Here is a 21,278-nt window from a genome sequence, read left to right as displayed (position 1 = left end):
GTGCACCAGCAATTTAAGTTCAGTGCATCGCAGTTCTGAAACCAGAAGATCTGGTCTAATACATAAAGCAATTAAAGTCAAACTTCAATAATGTCATAATTAACTCAACAACTTACCTAGCATGGTCCCCACCACACACCAAAAACAAACAATTCAGTTTCAGGCCAACTTTCTAACTGAGAAATATGCAGCATGGAAACTGACTTTTCGGTCCAACTCGTCCACGCCAACCAGATATCCCAAATGAATCTAGTCCCATTTGCCAGCATTTGACCCATATCCCTCTAAACCCTTCTTATTCATATACCCATCCAGATGCCTTTTAAATGTAATACTTGTACCAGTCTCCTCTACTTCCTCTGACAGCTCATTCCATACATGCACCACCCTCTGTGGAAAAGGTTAGCCCTTAGGTCCCTTTTAAATATTTGCCCTCTCACCTTAAACCTATGCCCTCTAGCTTTGAACGCCCCTACCCCAAATATCTTGTCTATTTATCCTACCTCTGCCCCTCATGATTTGATAAACCTCTTTATGGTCACCCCTCAGCCTCTGATACTCCAGGGAATACAGCCCCAGCCTATTTAGTCTCTCCCTTCAGCTCAAACCCTCCAACTCTGGCAATAACCATATAAATCTTTTCTGAACCCTTTCAAGTTTCACAACATCCTTCCTGTAGCAGGGAGACCAGAATTGCATGCAATATTCCAAAAGTGACCTAACCAATGTCCTGTACAAGGGCAACATGACTTCCCAACTCCTCATATTCAATACACTGACCAATAAAGCATACCAAATGCCTTCTTTACTATCCTATCTACTTGCGACTCCACATGCATGGAACTATGAACCTGTACTCCAAGGTCACTTTGTGCAGCAACACTCCTCAGGACCTTAGCAGTAAATGTATAAATCCTGCTCTGATTTGCCTTCCCAAAATGCAGCCCCTCACATTTATAAATTAAATGCCATCTGCCATTCCATTACCCATTGGTCCATCTGATTAAGACCCCCATTGCATTCTGAGGTAACCTTCTTTGCTATCCACTACACCTCCAATTTTGATGTCATCTGCAAACTTACTAACTATACCTTCTATGTTCACATCCAAGTCATTTATATACATGAAGAAAAGCAGTGGACCCAGCACCACTTCTTGTGGCACACTGCTGGTCGTAGCTATCCAGTCTGAAAAACAACCCTCCACCAGCACCCTCTGATTTCTACCTTCGAGCCAGTTCTGTATCCAAGTTGCTCATTCTCCCTGTATTCCATGTGATCTAAGCTGAAAATCAATCTACCATGAGAAATCTTGTCAAATGCCTTACTGAAGTCTATATAGATCACGTTTACCATTATGCCCTCATCAATCCTCTTCATTACTACTTCAAAAAACTCAATCAAGTTAGTGAGATATGATTTCTTATGCACAAAGCCATGTTGACTAACCCTAATGAGTCCTTGCCTTCCCAAATACAAGTGAATCCTATCCTTCAGGATTTCCTCCAACAACTTGCCCACCACCAATGTCAGGCTCAACAGTATATAGTTCCCTGGCTTTTCCATATCACTTTTTAATATAATGGCGCCATTATCCAGTCTTCCAACATCGCACTTGTGGCTATTGATGATACATGTATCTCAGCAAGAGGCCAGCAATCACTTCCTTAACTTCCCATAGAGTTCTCGGATATATCTGTTCAAGTCCTGGGGATTTATCCAACTTTATGTGTTTTAAGATATCCAGCACTTCCTCCCCTGTAATATGGACATTTTTCAAGATGTTGTTATTTATTTCCTCACATTCTCTATCTTCCATATCCTTCTCCACAGTAAACACTAATGCAAAATACTTCTTTACTATCTCCCCCATTACCTGCAGTTCCACACATAGGTGGCCTTGCTGATCTATAAGGGGCCCTATTCTCTCCCTAGTTACCCTTTTGTCCTTAATTTGTAGAATCCCTTCAGATTCTCATTAATCCTATTTGTCAAAGCTATCTCATGTCCCCTTTACTGCCTTTATACTCTTCTAAGGATGCATTTGATCTCTGCTGTTTACACCTGACATAGGTTTCCTTCTTTTTCTCGACCAAGACCTCAACTGCTCTAGTCATCCAGCATTCCCTACACCTACCAGCCTTGTCTTGTGCCCTAACAGGAACATACTGTCTCTGGACTCTCGTTCTGTCATTTTTGAAGGCTTTCCATTTTTCAGACATCCCCTTACCTGTGAACATCCACCCTCAATCAATTCTTGAAGGTTCTTGTCTAATTCCTGATGAAGGGCTTATGCTCGAAACGTCGAATTCTCTATTCCTGAGATGCTGCCTAACCTGCTGTGCTTTGACCAGCAACACATTTGCAGCTTTTTACTTTTTACTCTTGTCTAATACTGCCAAAATTGGCCTTCCTCCAATTTAGAACTTTAACTTTTAGATCTATCCTTTTCCATCACTATTTCAAAACTATTAGAATTATGGTCACTGGTCTCAAATGCTCCACCACTGACACTTCAATCACCTGTGAATGTTTTTGCCCCAGTGTGAATACATTGGTGAATTTTCAGTGGAGAGCGGCGAGTGAATCCCTTCGCATGGTGCCCTGCATTTCTATGGTTTCTCCCCAGTGTGACTGAACTTGTGGTTCCTGAGGCCAGTTGATTGGCTGAAGCCTTTTTTGCACACAGGACACAAGTATCCATTTTCCCCACTGTGAACGGTGCTTTCTCCTTCCATGTCTAAAATGTGTTGCCATTCCTATGTGATAAATTGGCTGACTCCATTAGGTCATGATGTGATGTTTGCTTTGAGTTTCCAGACTTCAAATCATTCTCTTTGCATATCCAGTTCTAAACATCCTCGAATATTCATGCTTTTATTTTTTCCCCACAGTCAGATCAGAATCAAAACAGAGAGCTCCTCAGATCTCTGGTCACTTGTACTTGGTAAGAGTTCTATTAGGTCTTACGGGTCTACCACTTAAAGGTGGCTGGAGCTTTATTCCAATACCTAAATCACACATGCTATGTAAAAGGTTCTGATCTCCATTCTCATTTGAGTCAAATGTAGAACTGGGCCATCTGCTATCAGAACAACAGTTCTATTGTCAAATGTAGGACTGGAACAGCCAGAACTAGGAGGCACAACCTCAAACCTGCATATGGGATTTCCTCTCCATTAATTTTGTCAATTTTTTCTTAATCCATGAATCCATAAACCTTAGTTCCTACTGACTTGAGATACCTTCCAAGGCTTTCAGAATTTGTGTTCCTTTCAAAAGCACTTTTGTCCCCTGCATGCAAATTAGGCCACAAATTGCACCAGAAAAGGAAAATCTCCCCTTAATATGTTGAATAAGCTTTCAATTTATGCATCTACTGCTTATAGAAATGCTGTGTCATTATTTCAAATAAAGAGACCACTACTTCATTGTATGAGGTGGAAACTATATTAAGCCATCAGAAGCTCAAAAAGGATACTGCTTAGGCATTAAAAAAACTAAAAAAAAACTAAAACAAACGTACACCTTAATTTTTCACAATCTGCTTCTCACTTAACCAACTTCTAGTACAGCATCTTCATTTCTTTACTATATTTAATGCAGCAAAATCCTCAAGGAATTTCACTTCAAACAAAATTTGATACAGAAGTTTGCTTGAAGAGGCGATCCAATGGTGCTAGCAAATCTGTCTCACCTGACCCAAATCGATACTTTTCACATTTCCAAAGCCTCAACTGCAAGGGTGAGAACCCAAACCTGTTCTCACCCATAAGATCAGCAGATATAAGAACAGAATTCGGCCATTCAGCCAATGGGTCTTCTCTGCCAAAATGTGGCTGATATAGTCACATCCACTGACTCTCCTCAGCCCTTTTTGCTCACAATCACCTCAAAGAACTCTAACAGGCTTATCAGGCACGACCCTCCCCCGAAGAAGCCATGCTGACTGAGTCGTATTTTACCACGCACTTTCAAGTACCCTGCAATCTCATGAAAGGTTAGACAAAGAAGAGCGGTGAATGTGATTACATTTGGATTTCCAGAGGGCCTTTGACAAGGCACTGCACAGGAGACTGCTAAATAAGATGAGAGCCCGTGGTTAAAGGCAAGGTACGGACATGGATAGAGGACTGGCTGACTGGCAGATGGCAGACAGTGGGGTCTTTTTCAGGATGGCAGCCAGTGACTAGTGGAGTTCTCAAAGGGTGCATGTTGGTACCACAACCATTCACATTATACAATCTCATCCTTAATAAGAGACTCTAAAATCTTATCAATGACCAAGGTCAGGCTATCCAACCTATAGTTTCCTGTCTCCCCACTACTCTTGACCCACTCCAATTTGACTATCGGACCAACAGATCCACGTCATACATCATATCACTTGCCCTTCACACTTTCCTAGAACATTTTGATAGCAAGAACAGCTACATAATTGACTACAGTTCAGCTTTCAACACTATTACCCGCTCGAGACAGTTTACTAAACTTAGTGATCTCGGACTAAGCCCCATTCTCTGCAACTGGATCCTCAGTTTCCTGACCCACAGGCCACCAATCAATAAAGATTGGGGACAATATTTCATTGTCACTAACATTCAACACTGGAGCCCCCTACTGTAATCACTATACATCCATGACTGTATCACCAAATACCAGTCTAATGCCTTTGACAAGTTCACTGATGACACCACCATAGTTGGTTGAATCTCAGATGGCGACAAAACTGACTACAGACAGGAGGTGGAAGACCTGGAAGAATGGTGCACTGAGAACAACCTAGCTCTCAATGTTGACAAAACCAAGGAACTCATTATTGACTTTTGATGGGATGTTACTCATGCCCCCCCAGACAAATTATAGCACAGAGGTGAAATGAGTGGAGAGTGTCAAGCTCCTGGGAGTGGTCATCCACAAAAAGCTTTCTTGGACTCTTCATGTGGATGCACTGGTTACAAAGGCCCAACAGCATCTCTTCTTCCTCAGGCAGCTGAGGAAATTTGACCAACCTCTATAGGTGCACCATTGAGAGCATTCTGTCTGGATGTATCACTACCTGGTATGACAACTGTACCATTCAAGGTCGGAGATGGTTACAGAGAGCGGTGAACTCGGCCCAGACAGACAATCACAAAAGCCAAACTCCCTCCCATTTACCAGGCCCTCTGTCAAGGAAAGGCCGCCAGCATTCTCAAAGATCTATCCCACCCTGGCAATGTTTTTCTACAACCTCTACCATCAGGGAGAAGGTACAGAGGCCTGAACACATGCACCAGCCAGTTTCGAAACAGTTTCTATCCTACAGTTGTTAGAATACGGAATGGACTCACAAACTCTTAACATTTGCCTGTACCTGTATTTCTGTTTTTGTCACCATTTACCTATTACTTACTTATCTATGCTACTTAACTCTGATCTGCCTGCATTGCTCGCAAGACAAAGCTTTTCACTGTGCCTCAGTACACATGACAATACATTCATTTTAATTCAATTCCTGTGTTATGTTAGCTATTTTCCACTCTACTGAAACTCTCGCTGACTCCAGTGATTCCTGAAAGATCACCACCAATGTCTCTGCAATCTCCTCAGCCATTTCCTTCAGAACTCTGGAGTGCAGTCCATCTGATGTGGGTAATTTATCCACCTTCCAACCATTCAGCTTCTCCAGCATCTTTTCCACAGCGATGGCCACTACACTCACCTCTGCCTCCTGACTCTCTTGAAGTTCTGGTATGCTGCTGGTGTCTTCCACTTTGAAAACTAAAGCAAATTACCTATTCAGTTCCTTGATCATTTCTTTGTTCACCCTTACTACTCCAGCTTCATGTTCCAGCAGTCCACTATCTACTCTTGCCTCTCTCTTACTGTTCAGATTTTTAAAAAAATACTCTTGCAATCTTCTTTTATATTACTATCTAGCTTACTCTCATATTTCATCTTCTCCACCCTTATTGCATATCTTATTTTTCCTCAGCTGACTTTTAAAGGCTTCCCAATGCTCTGGCTTCCCACTAGTTTCACCACATAGCACACTTTTTCTTTCATTTTTATGCTGCCCCTGATTTCTCTTGTCAGCCATGGTTGTCTCATCCTCCCTTAAGTATGTTTCTTCTTCCTTGATATGAATTTCTGCTATGCCTCCCAAATTAGCCCCAGAAATACCTGCCATTGCTGCTCCACTGTCTTCCCTGCTTAGCTCCCTTTCCAGTCATCTCTGACCACCTCCTCCTTCATGTCTTTGTAGTTACCTTTATTCAATTATAATACCATTGGATTTGATTCAATATTCTCCCTCCCTAACTGTAGTGTGAATTCTATAATATTATGGTCACTACTACCACCCCCACCCCACCAACCCCCTCCCCCCCACCGAGATCCCTCAATCTAAAGCTCCCTAGTCAAGATATTACACATTACACATGACCAGTTCCAGAACTGCCTGTTCCCTAGTGGGCTCTATACAAGCTGCTCCAAAAAACACGCTCAGACATCCTACAAATTCCTTTTCTTGAGGTCCACTGCTGATTTTCCCAGTCCGCCTGCATTTTGAAGTACCTCATGATTGTTTTTACATGCATTTCTATCTCGTGATCTATTTTCTTCCCCACATCCTGACTACTACCAGGAGCCCTGCATAAAACTCCCATTAGGACCATTTTTTTCCTTTGCAGTTCCTCAACTCTACTCACACAGATTCTATGCCTTCTGATTCTATACCACTTCTCGCTTTCGATTTAATTTAATTCTTATGAACAAGGTAACCCCATCCCCTCCGCCCAACTGCCTGTCCTTTTGATAGGACGTGTATCCTTGGATATCTTGTTCCCTCCCGTGATCCCATTGCAGCCACGTCTCTGCGATAACCACAATATCATATCTGCCAATTTTAATTTAAGCTATAAACTCATTTGAATTGTTTTGTATACAACTTCCTCAGTCCAGTATTGATTGCACCTCTTCTCATAATAAACCTCTCATCTGCTGTGCCTGAAACTAGATTCCCAACCCTTTACATACACTTGGTCCTATTACTTGTCCTGGAAACTTTAATAATATCTGCTGAGCCCTCCCTCTTTTAACTTTTTCCATGATTTTTCGTGCAACTAAACCCTGCTTGCATGCTATTTAGTTTAAAACCCTATCCAATTCATCCTGTCAGAACAGCTCCCTCCCTCCCCTGTACTGGTGCCAATGCCCTATGCATTCAAACCCGTTTCTCCCACAGCACGGAAAAAGATCCTTCGGTCCAACCTGTCCATGCTGACCAGATAGCCCAACCCAATCTAGTCCCACCCGCCAGCACCTGGCACACACCCATCCCACCCTTCCTATTCATATACCCATCCAAATGCGTTTTAAATGTTGCAATTGTACCAGTCTCCACCACTTCCTCTGGCAGCTCATTCCATACACATCCCACCCTCTGCGTGAAAACGTTGCCCCTTAGGTCCCTTTTATATCTTTCCCTTCTCACCCTAAACCTCCACCCTCTAGTTCGGAACTCCCCCCACCCCAAGGAAAAGACTTTGTCTATTTATCCTGTCCATGCCCCTCATAATTTTGTAAACCTCTATAAGTTCACCCCTCAGCCTCCGACGCTCCAGGGAAAACTGTCCCAGTCTGTTCAATATCTCCCCATAGCTCAGATCCTCCAACACTGGCAACATCCTTGTAAACCTTTTCTGAACCCTTTCAAGTTTCACAACATCTTTCTGATAGGAAGGAGACCAGAATTGCATGCAATATTCCAACAGTGGTCTAACCAATGTCCTGTACAGCCGCAACATTACCTCCTAACTCCTGTACTCAATAAGCTGACCAATAAAGGAAAGCATACCAAACGCAGCCTTCACTATCCCTTCTACCTGCACTCCAAGGTCTCTTTGTTCAGCAACACTCCCTAGGACCTTACCATTAAGTGTCTAAATCCCGCTAAGATTTGCTTTCCCAAAATGTAGCACCTCACGGTTATCTGAATTAAACTCCATTGGCACTTCTCAGCCCATTGGCCCATCTGATCAAGATCCCGTTGTAATCTGAGGTAACCTTCTCCAGTGTCCACTACACCTCCAATTATGATGTCATCTGCAAACTGACTAACTATACCTCCTATGTTCACATTCAAATCATTTATATACATGACGAAAAGTAGAGGACCCAGCACTGATTGCTGTGGCACTCCACTGGTCATTGGCCTCCAGTCTGAAAAACAACCCTCCACTACTACCCTCTCTCTTCTACCTTTGAGCCAGTTCTGTACCCAAATGGCTAGTTCTCTCTGTATTCAACGAGATCTAACCTTGCTCACCAGCCTCCCATGAGGAACCTTGTCAAACGCCTTACTGAAATCCATATAGATCACATCTACCCCTCTGCCCTCATCAATCTTCTTTGTTACTTCTTGAAAAATCTCAATCAAGTTTGTGAGACATGATTTCCCACGCACAAAGCCATGTTGACTATCCCTATTCAGTCCTTACCTTTCCAAATACATGTACATCCTGTCCCTCAAGATTCCCTCCAACAACTTGCTCACCACCGACATCAGGCTCACTGGTCTATAGTCCTGGCTTGTCCTTACCACCCTTCTTAAACAGTGGCACAATGTTAGCCAACCTCCAGTCTTCCGGCACCTCACCTGTGACTATCGATGAAACAAATATCTCAGCAAGTGGCTCAGCAATCATTTCTCCAGCTTCCTACAGAGTTCTAGGGTACACCTGATCAGATCCTGGGGATTTATCCACCTTCATGCGTTTCAAGACATCCAGCACTTCCTCCTGTGTAATAAGGACATTTTTCAAGATGTCACCATCTATTTCCCTGCATTCTATATCTTCCACGTCCTTTTCCACAGTAAATACTCATGCAAAATACTCATTTAGTATTTCCTCCATTTTCTGCAGTTCCACAAAAAGGCCAACTTGCTATTCTCTCCCTAGTTACCCTTTTGTCCTAATGTATTTATAAAACCCTTTGGATTCTCCTTAATTCTATTTGCCAAAGCCATCTCATGTCCTCCTGATTTCCCTCTTAAGTATACTCCTACTGCCTTTATACTCGTCTAAGGATTCACTCGATCTATCCTGCCTATTCCTGACATATGCTTCCTTCTTTTTCTTAACCAAACCCTCAATTTCTTTAGTCACCCAGCATTCCCTGTACTACCAGCCTTTCCTTTCATCCTAACAGAAATATACTTTCTCTGGATTCTTGTTATCTCATTTCTGAAGGCTTCCCATTTTCCAGTTGTCCCTTTGCCTGTGAACATTTGTCCCCAATCGGCTTTTGAAAGTTCTTGCCTAATACCATAGAAATTGGCCTTCCTCCAATTTAGAACTTCAACGTTTAGATCTGGTCTATCCTTTTCCATCACTATTTCAAATCTAATGGAATTATGGTTGCTGGCCCCAAAGTGCTCCCCCATTGACAGCTCAATCACCTGCCCTGCCTTATTTCCCAAGAGCAGGTCAAGTTTTGCACCTTCTCTAGTGGGTACATCCACATACTGAATCAGAAAATTTTCTTGTACACACTTAAATTCCTCTCCATCTAAACCCTTAACACTATACAGCCCCAGTCTATGTTTGGAAAGTTAAAAAACCGTACCATACCCACTCTATTATTCTTACAGATAGCTGAGATCTCCTTACAAATTTGTTTCTCAATTTTCTGCTGACTATTAGGGGGTCTATAATACAATCCCAATAAGGTGATCATCCCTTTCTTATTTTTCATTTCCACCCAAATAACTTCCCTGGATTTCTAGGAATATCCTCCCTCAGCACAGCTGTAATGCTATCCCTTATCAAAAACGCCACTTCCCCTCCTCTCTTGCCTCCCCTTCTATCCTTCCTGTAGCATTTGTATCCTGGAACATTAAGCTGCCAGTCCTGTCCATTCCTGAGCCATGTTTCTGTAATTGCTACTATATCCCAGTCCCCTGTTCCTAACCATGCCCTGAGTTCATCTGCCTTCCCTGCATTGAAATAAATGCAGTTTAATTTATTATTCCTATCTTGTCCCAGCCTGCCCTGACTGTTTGACTCGCTTCTGTTCTCAACTGTACCATCCCTCATGGAACATCTTTCCTCTTTCTACTTAAATCATTGACCACAATGGACCACAACAACTGGATCTTTCCCCTTTCACTCCAAATTCCTCTGGGACTCAGATGTATTATCCTGAACCAGGAGACCAGGCAACAACACAGCTTTTGGGACTCTTGACCCTGGCTACAGTGAAGTGTCTATTGCCATGACTATACTATCCCCAATTACAACTACATTTTTCTTTTCAATCCCCTGTTGAAGGGCTTGTACAATGGTGCTATGCTCCCTACAAATCCCACTCTCATCCACACAGGGAGCAAGAATCTCAAACAGGCTCAAGGAATGAGGCTCCTTCAGCTCTACCTCCTGAAACCCTCTACCTGTCTCACTGGTAGTGACTCCTTCCCGTCTTTGACCACTGACTAAATTTGAGGTAATTAATCTAAGGGTTGTAACTGCCTCCTGAAACTCAAATAATTCTCACTCTCCCTGACATGTCACAGTGTTCAAAGCTCAGTCTCCAGCTTATCAACTCTGAGCCCGAGTTCCTGAAGCAACCAACACCGTTCCCACATCACACAGTTACAAAACAGCCCCTGGCCCGGCACTTCTATTTTAATTACTTAGTTCTTAATTTGATTTTAAAAAATCACACTGGTCTTTTAGTCTGCAGCCTGTAAATAATTCCTGAATTAACCTCAACCTATAATACATAGGCAAGTTAATAGCAATTACCCACCAGTGAACTTAAAGTTTACCTGTGATGCCACTCTTTCGTGCTGGGCCCCAATCCTGGACTTCAATTTATCCTGTTAAACAAAAACCTTACACACTGAGTCAAACAAAGCATCTAAAATGCGCTCTTCTCCTCTACACCAAATTCTCTAAACTATATGTACACTCAGGTTGTATCTCACTCTGGATGTGATTTATATGTGGAAACTTTTCAGAAATTCAAAACTTAAGTGAGTATTGGTCTAAATACATATTCCACATCCCTTAAATACACTACACCAATGTCAAATCTGGCTATGAGACGTTTGAACAGAATTAGTTTGTGCATTTCAGCACAGTGTCTAGGAATTATCCATCAAGTCACTGTGGCGAGGGACCTGCTCTTTTAGGGAGAGTTCTGAACCAGAAGGAAAACTAAAATTACTTTCATTTGATTGCTGTCTGAAATTACATCAGAGTAGTTACTTATGGAAGAATGCAGCAGAGAAAATAAAATGGGACAAATAGCTCTCTATCAGTAATTTGTTCAAGTATATTTGTCAGTGCGCTACATTTGACATTAATATGAAACATTGATTTTACGATTACAAAATGCTGTAGATATTCCAATCAGGTCTTTGATTCTGCATGATTTCCTCATTATGCCAATCATACCCAGCTAGGCTTTAGCACATACTATGATTTTGTGGAATCAACTTCGTTTAAATAGAATTTATGAATTCCCAGACCATTGTAGTTCCAGGGTTAGTAGCTTATTGAAAGTGGTGGGGTAGGGAGGAAGTGGGGGTGGAATTTAAAGGTATTAGAATTTTAAGGCATGTACTAACATTGTCTAAGATAAAGATGGCTCTGACAAAGAAGCCTGCATTATGGAGCAATAGATAACATGGAGGGGTGAGAGATAAGAAAATTACGAGAATAAAAGAATGATGGTAGTTGTGGATTTGATTGTTGGGTGACCTTTCTTTCATCATAACTTGGAATCCTAAATAGCATGTTGCTTTCCAGGTGCCAAGGTAACAATAGACAGAAAAAGTGGAATAACACAAAAGCACATGATCTATCTTGGAACCAATGATATGTGGGGTCTTTGATGGATTTTTAAAGCTAAGTGTTTAGTTGAAAGCTCTTAGAGGAGATACTTGTCAAATAACTTTCTATTATATGTTGTATGTTAATGGATTTAAAAAGTCAATGCATAGCTATACAGTTGATGAACAAAGCTACTCTTCTTGAGGCACAGCGGAAAATTCTGGAACAAAGGTCGATTATATGGAACAGGCATCAACATCCATGCAGAAAGGGTGAAGCACCAACCTCTTCCTTTAGCCCAACTGTATGATCGGTTGACAATAATACTTTGTCCGTGTTCCATCTGAATAGGGCGCAGTTGCAGCTCGGTGTTTCTTGCAGTGCTTTTCAGCGGCAGAATGTATTTTGGCAACCCCTTGTAAAACCAAGCTCCAGACCTCTTCCAAATCTGGCAAAGATAAGAAATATCATTAAACTCACAATATTTTACTTTATAGCAAAGTGCAATAAATGTTAGGTCATGAACACAGCTCTACTCAGTATAGATACATTTACTAAACACATCCCTTCTCCATCTTATTGCAAATTGAAGTATTAAACATTTGATACATCTAGAAATACATTCTTAAGACAATTCAAAAATGTTCATAAAATTGGTTATTAAACATCAAATATTAGTTTGATGCCATTAATATATGAGACAGTAACAAATTTAAATTAACTCCTGCAGCACTAATTCTCCATGTCTGGAATTTTGTGCCTAGTTTCCCACAGGTAAGCTTGAGGTACCAGTAACCTTAAAGTATGCTTCTACTTAGTTTAGAAAGTGCAGCTTTTAGGGACAGGTTCATAAAAGCAGCAGGTCAGAAGTTACACAAAAAGGGTTTAATCTACTAAATTGAAATTATTTTTCCTGATGTCAATCAAAGACTTGTTAGTTTGTCTGGCTGGCCAAGACACATTTCTCAGCTGTGAAACTGAAAAGGTTGAGATCTCTGTGAGAAAGGGTGTAAATAATGCAGATTTAGACAAAGCAACTTCAAAACACAAAAACAACTATAAACGATAATCAGCTTTATGAAAACAAAAAAAAACTTTGAGAGTATTATGAAGTCAGCAAGATGGAAAAAAAATGTTGGAACAAAGTTAGGAGATCTTTTGAATAAATCAAGTCAGAAGGCCCACTAATGTGGACAGCATGGCAATATCATATATTGCATCAGAAGATGAGGAAAAATTGCATTCAATGAACTAAATGAATCCTCAAAACCTTGCTCTACATTCACCACACTATATGACTAAACAGTTCAATAATTCAAATGCAGTACAACTTCAGACCGATTACGAGAGATTGATGAAATGCTTGTGCAAAGGACACAGATCTGGCTCAAGGCACAAGGGTTTTGTTTTTACATTTCAGATCCTGCTATTATACAAGTAAGTTATAGGCAGTGTGTACTACTCCCAAAGGTACGACGCTCAGCTTGTTTATGTGAGCAACTGATGGCTCTGAATCTTAGGTTTTACAGAAGTCAGCCAGCCAGTGGAAGAACAAGCAGAATGAAAAACATTATCTAATTCACTATCTGTGCAAATGTGCATACTCTAAATTCCAGCATTTTAGATCCCAGCCATGCAGCATTCTTACATCTCTGTCAGAAGGGTTTGAGATCCTCACTTGAGACATGATCTTGCTACCCAGGCTGACACTCCAGTATCCAGTTGTGAGGGAGTGTAGCACCATTTGAGGCCATTGGGATGTTAAATAGAGGACCAATCGTTTGGGATACCTTATGATCACTTACCATGCTTGCTTACAGGAATATTGGGGCTATCCTTGGACTGGAACTATAATGTGACAGTAAGAGAATAGAGTCTCTTTAGAAACTCAAAGTGGCCACTGAAAATACATTTTAGGCAGTTCGTATCAGATATGGTTAAATAAATATCTGTAAAGTAAATGATCAAAGAGGAAGTATGGTTTTATACAGTTGCCAAGGATTCTGTAGGACAAAGTGAGGACTGCAGATGCTAGAGATCAGAATCAAAAAGATTAGTGCTGGAAAGGCACAGCAGGTCAGGCAGCATCCAAGGAGTAGAAAAATCAGTGTTTCAGGCATAAGCCCTTCATCAGGAATAACCAATCGAAAGAAAATTCCTTTATGCTACAAGATTAAATAGCAAAAATGTGATGTATTATTACAAGATTCTTGGCCCTTTATTCAAAAGGCCTACAGCAGGAGTTCAGCCATCGATCAGCCACTGACTACCAAACATCAGAGGAACTCATCTCAGTTTTGCTGGCCTTCAAACGGCATGAGCTCTAAAAGCAAATGCTGAAGTGTTCCTGTGGGTTGTGCAAAACATGCAGAGGAGGAGAAAGTCATTTTTCTGAGACTGAGGCCAATCTCTCAAAGCAAAATCAGCCAGAAAGGGGGAAAAATATGATCATAACAGGAACAACTGAGAAAAGAGAAAAGAGAAAAACATTTCTCTAAGAATGACTTGAATATTCTTCAAAATGAATATGAACAGAAGAGGGATGGCGTTATTGGAAGTGCTTGACAAGAGACTTGTGAGCACAGTGGCCAGGACTGCATGGAAGAATGCTCTTTGGGCAATGGGTGCCAACTCCTTAATGCCCAGTACAGGAATTACATGATCAGTAAAGGTAAGAGTAATGGCAACAAACTGAAATCATCAGATATCAACAATTTGATATCCTAGCCATTCTGTTTTGTACAAAGCACAACATGAAATATGCAGCAAAGAAAACAAACGCCATACAATGTGTCCTCAGTATCAAAATTCAACAATTTTTATCTCATTGACAAGACAACTGACATAAGAACATCAATGCTGCCATCAAGTGGCCATCAAATGGTTCAATAGTAACACATCCACCAAAGGCTAGGAAGTTTAGAACATTGTAATCAGGAATCCAAACTTGGATAACAAGATATATTAGTCTGAATTATTTAAAATTAAAATTAATAATAATTTGGGGATTGGTTAGCTCAATTGGCTGGATAGCTGGTTTGCGACACAGACCAACCATGGATTAGATTTCTGCACCAGTTGGGGCTACCAGAAAGGCTACCAACCTTGTCTCTCATCTGAGACGTGGTGACCCTCAGGGTAAACTGACCACCCGTCATCTCTCTCGAATGAAAGCAGCCTTATGCTTCTCTGGAACTATCGCAACTTTACCTTTATTCCTAATTATGATCAATAAAGCTAGATTCTATCTAAGAATACCACTTTCGGTCTCAATCTCTCAAATCCTCAAAGTATCTGAACGGTGACTTTTAAAAATAACCAAGAAGGTGAAGCAAGTTTACTGATAATTAAAAATAGTCTCCAAAATCTTAGAATCCTAAATATTTGCAATAATAATTTACTTTGATGAAAACTAATTCACTTCAGATTGTACCAAGGAATCACAATATATTAAACTTGTTTGCTCAATTAACTCATCAACAGTTTCCAAACATTGTTAAAGGAAACACAGAGGAAGTTTCTTCTGAAGTATTGCCAGTGTTTTAGACAAAATTAGCTGCCAACTCACACAAATAAATTCCACATATTTGGAGAAGGAAAATTTATTTTGGTTTTGCTGTGCTTCTTTAGTTATGATCCTAGCTGATGGAAATATTGTACATGACCATAAGACATTGGAGCAGAAGTTAGGCCATTCAGCCCATGGAGTCTGCTCCGCCATTCAATCATGGCTGATAAGTTTCTCATCCCCATTCTCCTGCCTTTTCCCCATAACCCATGATACTCTAGAACCTATCTACCTTAGTCTTAAATATGCTCAATGACCTGGCTTCCCCAGCCTTCCGTGGTAATGAATTCCATAGATTCACCACTCTTCAGCTGAAGACATTTTTCCTTACCTCCATTCTAAAAGGTCTTCCTTCTAACCTAAGGGTGTGCCCTTGGGTCCCAGTCTCTGCTACCACTGAAAACATCTTTCCAACATCCACTCTATCCGGGCCATTCAGTATTCTGTAAGCTTTAATTAGATCCTCCCCATATCCTTGGAAACTCCCCTTGATGAAACTATGCTGAGTTTGCCCTATTTTACCATACACGTCCATTACGTTCATACCCAGACTCCTCAAATGTTCCTCAAATATTAAGATTTTTATTCCCGGGACCATTCCCATGAACCTCCTCTGAACAGGGCCAGTACATCCTTCCTTAGAAATGGGGCCCAAAACAGCGCACAATACTCCAAATGTGGCCTGACCAAAGCCTTATAGAGCCTCAGAAGTACATCTCCGCTTTTGTATTCAAGTCCTCTCAAAATAAATCTCATCAATGCATTTGCCTTTTCAACTACTGACTCAACTTGCAAGTTTACCTTGAGATAATTCTGGATTAGGGCTCCTAGGTTTTTTTTTGCACTTCAGACATCTAAATTGTCCCCCCAGTTAGAAAATAGTCCATGTCTCTATTCTTCCTACCAAAGTGCAAGGCCTCACATTTTCCCCCACTGTACTCCATTTGCCACTTCTTTGCCCACTCTCCTAACCTGTCTAAATCCTTCTGCAGACTCCCCACCTCCTCAATACTACCTGTCCCTCTTTGTATCATCAGCAGACTTAGCCAGAATTCCCTCAGTTCCTTCATCTAGTTCATTAAAGTATAAAGTGAAAAGTTGTGGTCCCAACACTGAGCCTTGCAGAACACCACTTGTCACTGGCTGCCATCCTGAGAAGGACCCTTTTATCCCCACTTTCAGCTTCCTGCCAGACAGCCAAACTTCTACCCATACTAGCACCTTGCCTCTAACACCATGGGCCCTTACCTTACTCCATAGCCTCCTGTGCAACACCTTGTCAAAGGCTTTCTTGAAGTCCAGGTAGATAATATCCATTGACTCTCCTTGGTCTTACTTGCTCATTGCTTCTTCAATGAATTTTAGCTGATTTGTTAGGCATGACATCCCCTTGATTAAACATTGCTAATGTTGTCCTATTTTACCATACTCTTCCAAGTATTCAGAAATCTCATCCTTCACAATGGACTCCAGGATCCTACCCACAATTGAGGTTAGGTTAATTGGTCTGTAATTTTCTGTCTTTTGCTTTCCTCTTTTTTTTGAATAGTGGTGTTATGTTCACAACTTTCCAGTTCTCTGGGACACTTCCTGATTCTCATGATTCCTGAAAGATCACTACTAATGCCTCCACTATCTCTTCAGCTACCTCACTGAGAATTCTCGTGTGTGGTCCATCTTGTCCAGGTGATTTATCCACCTTCATTTTTTCTCGCACTTTCTCCTTGGTGATGGCCAGCACATTCAGCCATGCCCCCTCACTCTTTTGAATTTTTGGGAAATTACTCATGTCTTCCACCATTGAAGACATGAAATAATTATGCAGTTCCTTAGCTGTTTCTTTGTTCCCCACTACTATCTTTACAGCATCATTTCCATTAGTCCGATGTCCACTTCTGCCTATCTTTTGCCTTTTATATATGTAAAGAAACTCTTACAGTCTTTCTTTATATTACTGGCTAGCTTACCCTCATGTTTAATCTTCTTCCTCCTTTTTTTGTGTTTTGATTCCAGCATGAAACCTGGCTTGATAGACCATAAGCTTTATTTCTGCTATTTGATCGCCATGGTGCTTAGTCACTAAACATGTTCATGCAAGGCTGTCAATGTATTATTAACAAAAGAACATACATTTACCACACAAAAGAAAAAAAAGGTTATATATCAAAAAGTTGGAAAGACCTTATCATAAAAAAATGGAAAAATACAATCTTTCTTTTTCCCAGAAATATCATTTACAGATAGAGTCATATACCCAACCTCAGTGAAGCATTGCTCTAACCTTCACTTTAAAATTTCTTACTCACCGACAAGGCTACAAGCATTCCCTTGCAGTGTCTTTCTGTACATTCTCCAGAGATGGTTCTATCTGTCTCTCCAATAGACACAAGCTAACTCACTGAGTTTTCTTACTGAACTCGGAAGCTTTTACAGGCCTTTAGACTTCTTTCTATCTCTGCTGTTTTGAAGGCTGCCAAAAATAGAATGGTGTGGATCTCTTCTTCTTTTGATTCTTTTGAACTACTCGTGGTCCTTGACGAACTACTCTTTCTGTAGTTTACAAAAACTCAACTTTATAAAATTTTCACAACTATCTCACCAAGTAGCTTATTTAATCATTTATTTTAACTCAGATACTTTATTGAAAATACTGTTTTTAATTCACAATTCGAAACAAATTTCTGACCTTTTGCAAAAAAAAAGTTACCTTCAACCAATAAAAACTGAAAACCTGCATTTCTGTACTTTAGAATTCAGATATTCAAATAATATTATAAATCTAAAGACAATTATTATAATATGGGACTTTTTACATTTATCTCATCAAGGAAGAATAAAGGTTGCATCTGAAATAACTCACCTCTTATAGTGTAACAGTTCTGTAGCCTTTCAATGAACTGCAGTCTAAGTTGTGTGCTCAAGTCAAAGATGTGGTTGATGCTCTCCACCGCATCTCCTCCACTTCCTGGTCCTCCGCCCTTGAACCCCGCCCCTCCAATCACCACCAGTCGTCATCTACCACCCTACCAACCTCCAGATATATCGTATCGTCCTTCGTCATTTCTGCCACCTCCAAACAGACCCCACCACCAAGGATATATTTCCCTCCCCACCCCTATCAGCATTCCGGAAAGACCACTCCCTCCGCGACTCCCTCGTCAGGTCCACACCCCCCACCAACCCAACCTCCACTCCCGGCACCTTCCCCTGCAACCGCAAGAAATGCAAAACGTGCGCCCACATCTCCCCCCTTACTTCCCTCCAAGGCCCCAAGGGATCCTTCCATATCCGTCAGAAATTCACCTGCACCTCCACACACATCATTTACTGTATCCGCTGCACCCGATGCGGCCTCCTATACATTGGTGAGACAGGCTGCCTACTTGTGGAACGTTTCAGAGAACACCTCTGGGACACCCACACCAACCAACCCAACCGCCCTGTGGCTGAACACTTTAACTCACCCTCCCACTCCACCAAGGACATGCAGGTCCTTGGCTTCCTCCATCGCCAGACCATGGCAACAAGATGCCTGGAGGAAGAGCACCTCATCTTCCGCCTAGGAACTCTCCAACCACAAGGGATGAATGCAGATTTCTCCAGCTTGCTCATTTCCCCTCCCCCACCTTTTCTTAGTCCCAACCCTCAGACTCAGCACCGCTTTCTTGACCTGCAATCATCTTCCCGACCTCTCCGCCCCCACCCTCTCTCCGGCCTATCACCCTCACCTTAACCTCCTTTCACCTATCGTATTCCGAACACCCCTCCGCCTAGTCCCTCCTCCCTACCTTTTATCTTAGCCTGCTTGGCACACCCTCCTCATTCCTGAAGAAGGGCTTATGCCCGAAACGTCGATTCTCCTGTTCCTTTGATGCTGCCTGACCTGCTGTCCTTTTCCAGCAACACATTTTTATGCTCAAGTCAAAGGGTCAAGCTTGAATTTACAATCGATCAACTTAAGGGAGAGAATGCTACTTCCTAAGCCAAGCGACATTATGCAGTAGGGTGAGATGGGGTGGGTATAGCAAGTTTCAAGTTGCCAAAGCCTCTTGCTGCTGAGAACTCATGCTTGAAAACTATGCACATCAAATTTCTAGTCAGAAAATTACCTCTTTGCTACAAACAGATTGTAACAATATAAATGTTTTCACTAAATTAAAACAGCAGTTAACAACTTGGTTCAATTTCCTGATGATGCTTTTGAATTAGTCAAATTACACAACAGGAAACAAAGCATTGTTTAGAATGCAGAATAGAATTTACACTGATTATAAATCAAGCCTAGATGTCTACAAATCTCATATTCCAGGGTTAAAAATATTTTTGTTTCCCCAAGAGCACCTCTTGAGATTTCTCTTGAACTACTTCTTGATGTTTGGAAAGCTCCTTTTTCAGTCCAACTCCTTCATTAGATGATACAGCAACTTATTAACAAAACCTTGTGTATTTGTATTGATACATGGGCCATTTGGACATGTAAAATTTATTAGTGTCAGTGGAATTGTAGTTATGAGAGCTGAAGCTGTTGCTCCGTCTCTGACCAGACTCAATAATGTAGGGAATATAAAAGCAGTGAAATTTTGTTGCAATTGTACAAAGCATTAGTTGGAAGACCTCTGAAGTACTGCATATAGTTTGGTCCTCTTGCTTGAGGAAGGATGTAATTGCATTGGAGGCAGTTAACAGTAGGTTTATTAGATTAATTCCAGAGACAAAGGCTCATATATTGAAGAGAGACTGAGCAATATAGGTCTATATTCACTAGGGTTTAGAAGGATCAATGATCTAATTGAGGTATATAAGATGCTAAAGAGGATTGACAAAGTCGACGTAAAGAGGATGTTTTCCCTTATGATAAATCTAGAACCAGGGTCACAGTCTTAGGATAAGGGCTGGCAGAGATAAGGAGAAATTATTTTTCTCAAAAGATCATGATTCTGTGGTACTGACTATCCCTGAACATGATGGTTGCTGAGACAGTGAATAAATTTAAGGAGGGGATATATTATTTAATTATTAATAGGTTATAAAGGGTTATGGGGAGTGGGCAGGAAAGTGAAGTTGAGGTCAGGATGAGATTAATCATGATTATTTTAAATGGTGGAGCAGGTTTGAGGGGCTGAATTGCCTATTCTTGCTTTGGGGTGACACGTTACTGAAGCAGTTAGAAAATTTTGCTGCCTCAATTCTACAGTTAAAAATCACAAAGCACCAGGTTATAGTCCAACAGGTTTATTTGGAAGTACAAGCTTTCGGAACACTGCTCCTTCGTCAGGTAGCTCGTGGGGCAGGATCATAAGACACAGAATTTATAGCACAAGGTCATAGTGTCATACAACTGATACGATATATTGATCAAACCTAGAATACTTTGGAAGCTTGTACTTCCAAATAAACCTGTCAGACTATAACTTGGTGCCGCGCGATTTTTAACTTTGTCTACCCCAGTCTAACACCGGCACCTCCTCATCATCAATTCTACAGTGACAGGTAATATGTCTCTTAACAAAGAGCTCAGCACATGCATTGCAACAATTGCCACTCCAACTCTGGATAACAAAATGGATATGGAGAAACAAAATGACCCATAGGTTCACAGAGCTTATCTAAAAAGGCCTGTAGCCTCATCACATTGCTATGCTACAGCAAACAAAGATCAAAACAAAAGGCTGAATGATTTCCAACACCAAAATTTTAAGATGCATCCTTTGTATACATAGAAAGTCAGTTAGCAGTCCTTCCAGGTGCAAACACTCAAAGCATGCTAATCACACAAACAACATTGTTGGCTTGGCTTATGTGCACCAAAAGGAATAAAGGCAAAATACTTTGGATGCTGGAAAACTGAAACAAACAAGATAATACTGGAGAATCTCAGCAGATTTGGC

General features: G+C 41.1%; 1 protein-coding gene across 7 annotated transcripts in view; it reads right to left on the bottom strand.

The window, feature by feature from the left end:
- Positions 1 to 21,278, bottom strand: part of LOC132830283 (rab effector Noc2-like) — a 176,021-nt gene that overhangs the window by 39,679 nt on the left and 115,064 nt on the right. For all 7 annotated transcript variants that reach the window (XM_060847833.1, XM_060847830.1, XM_060847831.1 and 4 more), the window contains one exon: positions 12,108 to 12,270. In XM_060847833.1, coding sequence (XP_060703816.1) covers positions 12,108 to 12,270 — 163 coding nt within the window. The remainder of the gene's footprint in view (positions 1 to 12,107; positions 12,271 to 21,278) is intronic.

Source organism: Hemiscyllium ocellatum, chromosome 31, assembly GCF_020745735.1.
Source record: "Hemiscyllium ocellatum isolate sHemOce1 chromosome 31, sHemOce1.pat.X.cur, whole genome shotgun sequence".
Classification (NCBI taxonomy): domain Eukaryota; kingdom Metazoa; phylum Chordata; class Chondrichthyes; order Orectolobiformes; family Hemiscylliidae; genus Hemiscyllium; species Hemiscyllium ocellatum.
This window is presented reverse-complemented; position numbering and strand designations above follow the sequence as displayed.